General features: G+C 33.5%; 1 protein-coding gene across 1 annotated transcript; it reads left to right on the top strand.

The window, feature by feature from the left end:
- Positions 1 to 1,462: 1,462 nt before the first annotated feature.
- On the top strand, positions 1,463 to 1,966 carry LOC113272724 (uncharacterized mitochondrial protein AtMg00810-like). The gene has a single exon (XM_026522523.1). It carries the CDS (start codon positions 1,463 to 1,465, stop codon positions 1,964 to 1,966), a length of 504 nt encoding a protein of 167 aa, XP_026378308.1.
- Positions 1,967 to 9,612: the final 7,646 nt, after the last annotated feature.

Genomic DNA, 9,612 nt, shown 5'->3' on the forward strand with positions numbered 1-9,612 from the left:
ACCGGCTAGGTTGCCTGGCCCCGCAACACTTTTCCCTATTTTGTTGTTATTTCTCATGAAACCATGAAAATATGGAAAAACCATGAGTTTTGCTCAAATAAGGAAAGTTGCTCGAATGAATGAGTTTTCATGAGTTCATGAAAATAAGAAAATAATTAAAAAAAAAGAGGCGTAGGGGACCAGCCGTCCGGTGGGCCCGGTCCCTAGGCGCCTCTTTATTATTTTTATGTTATTTTCTATCTCCTATTTTGTGTAGGATTCCTCATTTGTCCATATTTTCGAATGCTTGTTTGTGTATTTGGGTGCTCGTTCGTGCATCATTGTTGAGTACACTTGCACCGTTTAATGGGGCTTACTCAATGATAGTCCAGATGCCCGGTTGTTGAGTATTTATTACTAATTTATGAAATTCAGTGGTGAATGATTCATGAAACTGAGTAATAAAGGTGAGTAGTTATTTATTATCAATCCAAAAGATCAGCCGTGGATTCGACCATGGATTCCGAATAATAAAATGAGCATCACCATCTGATGGGATCGTGAATTCAACCTTAGAATCAGAGTAATAAAATTATCTATTACCATTCCATGAGATCAGCCGTGGATTCGATCACGAAATCAGAGTAATAAGATAAAATAGATTATTTTCTAGGAATTCAGTGGTGAATGTCACGGTAGAATTAATCTATTATAGAATCGAGATATGAGATAGTGAAGCATCATACTCGTTCTGAAAGGTGTATAGTCAGGGAATCAACGTGCAGCGTTGTTAATGCCCTGAAGGCGTTTAGCCCCCTCAACAAACAATTATGTAGGAGAGCCTCTTGAATCTATACACGGTCTCTCTACATAGTCAGGGAACAGCTAGTGTCGACGACGTCCTGAAGGCGTTTTTTCCCTCTCAACAAACAATTATGTAGGAGGACCGCCCAATCATTCTTCTATGTAGAGGCAGGTCTCTCTATGTAGTCAGGGAACAACGAGTGTCGCCGACGTCCTGAAGGCGTTAAGCCCTCTCAACAAACAATTATGTAGGAGGACCGCCCGATCATGTTATTCTACATAGAGGCTCATGATGAAATGCACAGCATCGAACGCTCAGCTAGTGGGATGCCTTTCGAGAATCATATTCATCATGGATCTGAGAGGAACTCGATCAGAGATTGTGACACGGTTCACGGATCCTAAATCATGAATTTTCACATGCGTTCCTGAAACCGTGTCAGAAACATGCAGTATCATGATTTTACGATTTTGACCTTTGTCGAAAATCCAACATCAACAGCTGATTATTCTCTATTTACGCTACGACGAGGTGAGAATTCCATTAGTGTCCATGTCTATGTGGATGATTTAATTATTTATAGGAATAATTTCGCTTCCATTACTGCTTTTAAAGCATATTTAAGTCGTTGTTCTCATACGAAAGATATGGAATCTCAAGTATTTTCTTGGTATTGAAATGTCTCGAAGACCTAATGGTCTGTTTTTATCTCAATGGAAATACACCTTAGATATTCTGTCTGAGACTGGACTTCTTGGAGCTAAACCATCTTCTTCGCATATTGATCAACATCATCATTTAGCTCTTGATGATGGACCTTTGTATTCTGATTCATCCCAGTATCATCGGCTTATTGCACGCGTGATTTATTTGACGATTACGCATCCTGAATTGTGTTACTTGGTGCATGTATTGGCTCAATTTATGCAGTCTCCTCGGGTATCTCATTGGAAAGATGCTCTCCGAGTTCTTCGTTATATAAAGGGTCATCCTGGTCAAGGGATTTTTTTACGCAGGGATAGTGCTCTTCATCTTACGGTTTGTTGTGACTTTGACCGGGCCTCCTGGCCTCTTAGTCATTGTTCGCTTACTGGTTACTTTATCTTTTTAGGATGCTCACATATATCTGGGAAGACAAAGAAACAATACACAGTATCTCGCTCTTCAGCTGAGGCCGAGTAAAGTTTCATGGCTCATACTTGTAGTGAGATCATGTGGCTAAAAGTATTATTGAAATCTCTTGGTGTGTTTCACTCTCAGCCCATGTGCCTTTACTGTGATAGTCAATCCGCACTTCATATTGTTGCTAACTCTGTTTTTCATGAAAGCACGAAACATATTGAGATTGATTGCCAACCGCTCAACTTGCAGATATTTTCACCAAAGCTCTTGGACGTCCTCAATTTGAACTGCTTCTTCACAAGTTGAGCATTTTTTATCTCCATACTCCAACTTGAGGGGGGTATTACGAGATACGTATATCTTTGTATATATTGTATATATAGTTAGGAAATATGTTAGTTAGGAAAGATATTTTGTGTAAATTTTTTTGGGTTTGTCTACCTATTTAGTCTCATTGTAACCGGTTAATGGGAAAGTTGTTTATATACTTTTCTTATTAGGTGAAGGATGTCTGCATTCGTGTTAGCGATTTTAATGATCAGTGATCACCTGGTTTTTTTTTTTGCTTTGATTTCATGTTTCTTTTTATCTTAAGTTTAAGCGGCCATTAACGGGAGTATTGGATTTGTGAAAAAAGCTCATTTTCACGCGAGCACTTGGGCAGTATCTTATTAGAACCGTCTTAAGCAAAACAATCACGTCGTATGAAACAATCACAACTGACCAAAACTGGATTCTTTGTTTAGAGGAAGACGAGGATTTTAAGGTCTTTAATTTTTGTTAGGGGCAAAATCATGAAATTAATTAACAATTTAATAAAAAAATAGAGATTTTTTTTTTTAATTTGGTCAAACGTTGACATTGACGGTCAACAACAGGTTTATGTACCAACTCTTAATTTTTTAAGTGTTGGGTACCATAGCAATGAGTTGGACATTTGCTGGGTACCAAATATTAAATAGACCTAAAAAATACTAGAATAATATATAAAAATATAGCTAAATACATACTTTCATAGGTTGTGTGTGCAAACACCAATTACTAATTTGATATACGTATAACAAAAAATAAAATATTACATAATTTTTTAATGTATTGGTGACAAATAAAAGACCCAAATTTTGAGTCTGCACATAAAACCTTTGGGATCTATGAGATAGCCCTGGACTTACATGTATAATTCCACAAAGCTGGTGATCAAGCAGCATGCCCATCTTAGTTTGTCGTCTTTGAGGATTCTGATGGAGGAATTAGGTACCAATTTCAAGGTACTGATAGAATTTTTGGGGACAAACACTCATTTGTAATGTCTGGGCCACTTTTTTAGTTTTTACTCGCGGAGCTACTGATTTTCAAAAATATAATAGCAAATTGATAGCACAATGGCTACACCAATGCTCTTGTTAGGTTATTAGGCTGTATTTATGTTCAAATACAAGTGTTGGATACCCGGATAGTTAAAATAAATTAATTATTCGCAATATACACGTAATAGCGTAAATTTGTAGGACCCAAATTCAGTTGGTAAACTAGTATTTTCAGATGTAAACATTAACTTTGATGTGAACTTTAATGTGTCAACCAAACAGACAAATTCATGCGTTATTCACAAATTATAAGTTTCATATGTTCAAATTTTAAACATGCATATACGATTATGTTATCCCAGTTATGTTTATACTCGTTGCGTAGATCTCTTGAAAACTTTTCAAACTTTCGAATCACGAAACTATTGTCATGCAAAGTGTAGAGAATTGGTTCTTCTTTAACTATGAATCATGTAAAACACTTATTGAAACAGCAAAACCCATATTTGACTCTCTCTTTTTTGGCAAAAACTAAATCTCTTATTGGTTCCATGGAAAACTATTTAGAAGTTTAAGTTTCTATTATTGTTTTTTAGTCCCTAAAATAGGTCTATGAGGAGAATGTTAATTTCTTGGCATAATAATGTTAGAGTTGGATGTATTTCTTATTACTATTGTTTTTGTTTTCTAAAATCATGGTAACTTTAATTATTCTTGGAACCTTATGTAATATGAAAACAAGATCAATGGTAAACTCATTTTATCTTAATAATACAAATATTAAACCATTGGATAATAGTAGGGGACCTCTAAATCTTTGTTTACTGGGAAGTAGTTTTGTTTATCTATTTCTCCTTTTCTGTGGTTTCAGTGCTTCCTTTAGCACTGCTGTGTACTTGACCTTTGGCTGCTTTTTCTTCTTAATATAAAATTTCTCTTTTCGAAAAAAATAAATAGTAGGAGACCTAAATTTCATCATACACATTAACGAGAAACGGGGAAGAAATTATTGTTCCTCAAATGCCACTAGATAGATACATAAAAACATCCAAAATTTAGGTTTAATAGATGTTTGTTGGGATATATATTTAAAAACATAGTTTTGTAATATTATACTAAACTTAGATAGATAGATAGATAGATAGTGTGGTGTTATTATTTTGGGCTCCCACACTATAGACTTGGGTTCAAGTCTCACCCCATGCATTTGACTAGATATATTTATATATCTATATGTATTGAAAAATCCGGGAGAGCGGGGCCTTGGGGTCTTGAAAGGTTTGTTGATCCAGAAACTTAATTTTTTGTTGTTTTAACTATTGATTTTCAAAACGTTTTTTGAACTTAATATTCCCTAATTAATTCTATTAATTTTGGTGATTATATTGTTGTCATTTTATGGCTGTTATGGAAGATTTTCAGCAGGCACTTATTGCAAAATTTATTTTCATTAAAACCGTATTGATTCTTTGAGTTATAAAAGAAAAGTTTCTGGAAAAGATGAATATATAACATTTTCATCTATTTGTGTTCTGAGCAAGTGTTAGAAAGAGTAAGACTTGGTTAGATTTCTCAAGGTGCAGAGAAATCGAACAACAGATTTATCAGTTGTTTTATCCCATAGGGTTTTCGACAAGAATTGACTGCCAGCACAATCAAGAGGCAGAGTCACGAAACACCTTAAAGATAGCGACTTGGTCCGCGACTTAACCGTTTGAGATTCATTATTGTATAATCTGTTTTTCGTTCATTGTTTCCAACAACGTTTGATATCAAGGAATTTTACTTGGTCGAATAATCGAAAAGGACATGAAAATATAAATGAAAAGAACTATAGAGTTCTTATTTCAACTGGTTAGCCTTTTTTATATTCTGATACTATAGTTGATTGTTTTGTTAATGTAAATATGATCACAAAACTAAACCATTAAAACAACAAATTTATAAACCTTCCCAGATAAGTAGAAAAAGTTTAGATCATAGACACTTTAGAGATGTGTATTGCAAAGCAGGAACACAAATGATAGTGGTTACCATGCTTACAAATTTTTTTTTAAAAACTTAACTTTTCAAAAATCCTTAAGAAACGGAATAAAAATGAGTTTGAAATAGGTTTACTAATATTGACAAGCTTAATAAAACATTAAAAAATTTCGTAAATCATATATATTTTTTTTCTTGAAATTAAACGTTATCGTAGTCAACTCAACATTTGGTACAAAAGAATCTGATTACTGGAATCACCTGTCCAAAGACAAATTCCTAAAACAATATGACATAAACACTGTAAAATTTTCTCAAACTGCTTCAAACATCAGGAAAATTAACCATATTCATATTTTGAGAGATGATATTTGTTTATGGACTAAAGACAATTATAATCCCTCTGTATCAAACACTTTAAGAATATAGGTTTCTCAAGTTAAGTTCAGCATGAGAACATGCTAGAGAATTTAGTTACTCCTTGTATCACAAAAGATGATAATTTACTAACGTATCATTCCCAGTGAGAAGGGATTAAAAATACCCGAACCAATGGGGCTCATCACGATCAGATGGATTCGCAAATATAGTTCAAGGTTTCTTTAGAGAGAAAAAAAAGGACAACTTGGATTTCAAAATTGATATATCAAAAGCTTTTGATAGATTGATGGAAGTTTTTGGGGAAAAAACTCTTATGGCATTTGATTTAAATAAGATTAGTACCAAATAATATTGTAATACCACAAATTCTTTTCTAGTTCTCCTAAATGGTTCACCAATAGAAAATTTCAATGTGAAAAGAGGGCTTTGCCAAGGACACACTCTTTTACAAAATCATTTTATAATTTGTATGGAGGTGATGTCTAGATTACATTAAGCTAAAACGGAAAACAAGATTTCAGGAATAAATGTAACAAAACATGCTTCCATATTTCTCATCTTTTCTTTGTTGATGATTTTCTAGAACAAACATTTTTGAAGCAAAGTATGTTATGCATGCTTTCGCCACTTTTAGTGAAATGATTGGACAAGTAATAAACTTACGAAACTTTGGAATATGTTTCACGCTTAAAATGCATAACAAGCGGTGTAAGATTATTTCTAGGATTCTTAAATGAGAAAAGTATTAAAAAGTGATAAAAGTTGGGAACTCATATATATATATTTTCGATAGAATTAAGACTAATAACTTTGAGACGTTCTTGAATAACTACCATGATTCTTTACAAGGATGGAAATCTAAGTTGCTTAATCCAGCCGGTAGAATACTCTTAGTTAAATCGATAAGTCGGTATTTATTCTAACCACCAAAAGAACTGGCATTTCCTGAACAAATAAAATTGATAAAATCCAAAGAGATTTTTGGTGGAACAAAAAAAGATGAAAAATATATTTATTAGAAGTCTTAAAATAATATTTTGTATAAACAAAGAATGGGGTGGGATGGGAATCAGGAATCAACATAGACATAACCTAGCTTTACTATCTAAGCTATCTAGCACGAAGAATCATTAGCATTTAAGAAAAAAGAAACTGTAATCTTAAAATATAAGTACTATCCCAAGTCAAACCCTACTAAAAAAACAAGAAAATACACCAACTTTTGGATCTAGATAAGTATTAAAAAAAAGTTGTGACATTAACTCTTCAAATCATTTGTCGCAAGTTAGTAATGCTTCTGACATAACTATGTGGACTTTTATTTTCTTTTCTTTTTGGTACTAAATTTTATGCTCAGTCTTCATTTAAATTTCAGAGAGAACATTTAAAATCTCTCAATATAAAATACACATTTGTTGCTCTAATGTGCTGGTAATAACAAAGAGTGTTTATTCCAAATAGGATTCCTCATACACTAAACAGACCTAGTGGAAAACCTGATTTTCTACAATAGCCTTTTCTTACGAAAACCTGCTGATAAAGCCATAAACATTCGTGCACGTATTGGATCAGTCTCAAGATATTATATGGAGTCTAATAAGACTCATCATCTTCTAAATCTGTAAGGCTATCGAGTACAACCATCCACTCTTCTAAATATAGAACTGTAAGGCTATTGAGTGAAACCATCCACTCTTCTATTGTTTTATTCTTAGAAGTAAGAATTCTCAAACTTTCATTCTGCTATGCAGGTTTTTCTGCTGCAGCCAAGTTTTCTTGTTGAGCAAGCTCTATCTCGGCATCCGCCTTATTGACGAATGGAGCATTCTCTTCCTCAGAGAGGTTGTGCCAGAGCTCTGCAACTGCCCCGCGAATGCATCCTGGAGGAATATCTGGGTTTGCAGCTTTTACCATTTCCCTACCAATGTTTTCAAATTGGAAAAACGAGTCTGAGTACTTTGAAACAGAAACACGGTCCTCAGGAACCTTAGGTATTTCATGTTGAACCATCGGGTGAGATAAGGAATAAGGCGGTAGCTTTTTTGTACTATTAATACCGCTTATGGAAATTTAGCCTCTCTCATGCACTATGTGAGTATTCTTGGGTGGGATTCCAAGTTCAGTCCCATGGCCAAGAATGTCATCACAAGGAAGACCATGAGAAGCATGATCTGTAGAGGTCTGCAATCTATCAGCAATAGAATCATTTACTAAGACCACTGCCAGAAGTATGATCTAGAGAGGTTCTATCAGCAATAGAATGAAAGTGGTCTGAATCGTCTGATTTTTAGTTACCACATCAAACCAATTATCAAAATCTCATTCATGTTATACAATGATATACCAAAAATTGTTAACTCTATATTGTATGACAATGAAAATTTCAGAATGAATACTATCCGGAATTACTTTGATGTATCTTTGAAAAGATGAGGGTATCGAGTACACCACCAATTCTTTTGCAATAACCTACATCAGACAAACCTTGTATAATCTTATCGATTTAACAACGATTAATGATTACTTTAACAAGGTGATCTTGAATGAAATCTGGATTCTAATCAATGAATAGATTAAAGGGATTGATCCAATATGTTGTTAACATACACCAGTAACTACTTTAATTATGATAAATAAATAAATAAATATAATGCGAAGTAAGTAAAAACACAAACACATAAGAATTTGTTAATGAGGAAAACTGTTTGGCAGAAAACCCCCAGGACCTAATACAATTTTGAATACTCTCATGATTAAAACACTACATAGATTCATACTTGCAACCTTATGTATTTGAGACCAAATGAACTACGCCTAGTTACTCAGAATTCCCGAGCCTACAATTAATTTGTCTAACACACGTGAATCACCCAACATAATCTACTGTTACTTGTTGTTTTATCTCTTAAAGAGTTGTGGAACCCAATTCCTTTAGAAAGTCTTAAAAACAATAAGGAAACCAAATGTCTTCTAACCCCTCAAGTAATCACAAAAACGAAATTATTATGATTAATTCAGAGTCAAGGATCTTATATTTAGATCTTGTTAGAGCATTGCTCAGTTGAACCCACCAAACATTGGTATTGTCATATTTTAGTTTCAAAACTCGAAGTTGCTTGATTTGATTGCTATAGTCAACTTAATTAGTTTATGCTACGAACATAGAAATGTTAAGACTCTCTCTTGTTACTCATGAAGAACCTGAAGACGTTTCGGCATTAACAAACACATGTCATCCTTCAGTTCGATGTTCGTAACAAAAGACTTGACGTGTTCCATTTATATCTTTGTTCTTTCAAGTCATATTTATTGAATACATAACATACAAAGTAAAGTTTGTTTACTTGTCTCCAATATCGGTGAATTTGTCATTACACTATGATAAAGTATCAAAGAAATATATACGAGTTGTTTCTTACAACTTGAGTATATTGTTTTACAAAGTATAGTTTATCTATGGTCTTCTTGAATAGACATTACGCTATAATTGGTAACTTGTTATATTTAGTGTATCGAACTTACGGATGAATTCAACCCTTGGGATTAATGATTGAAAGAAATATCATAAAATTAATTCAAGTAAGTAGACATACAAAATTATATTTCGTTTTTGAAAGTGGGTTCAAGACCAATCCCTAGTGGTAAGCACCAATTCCATGTCAGGAACGATCCAAGGATCGATCTTGACATAGTTCAAACGTGTTTATACATTATGGATATGTTTGTTATCTCCGGGTTTCTGCAAACATCAAGAATGTACACGGATTGAACTTGAAATATTCACATGATGTCGATAGTGATTTGAACATGTTCTAAACTCTTATATCTTAATGTTCAAGTGTTTTCCTTTGATACTCAAGGAAAGATCCTGAAATCGAAATATTCAATATCTTTTTAGATATTCGAATTTATGTGCTTACATATCCCATAGGTTTGCATATCTCTAGTTACTATATTAGAAAAGTATATGAATGCATGTTATCTAACATTAGTTGTCAACTAAGAGTGAGTTGGAATACAATTGAGAGTTGTCGT

This window comes from Papaver somniferum, chromosome 4 (assembly GCF_003573695.1).
Source record: "Papaver somniferum cultivar HN1 chromosome 4, ASM357369v1, whole genome shotgun sequence".
NCBI lineage: Eukaryota > Viridiplantae > Streptophyta > Magnoliopsida > Ranunculales > Papaveraceae > Papaver > Papaver somniferum.

Excerpts from the sequence above, each read along its gene's own strand:
- LOC113272724 (XM_026522523.1), top strand. The coding sequence starts at position 1,463 with ATGTCTCGAAGACCTAATGGTCTGTTTTTATCTCAATGGAAATACACC.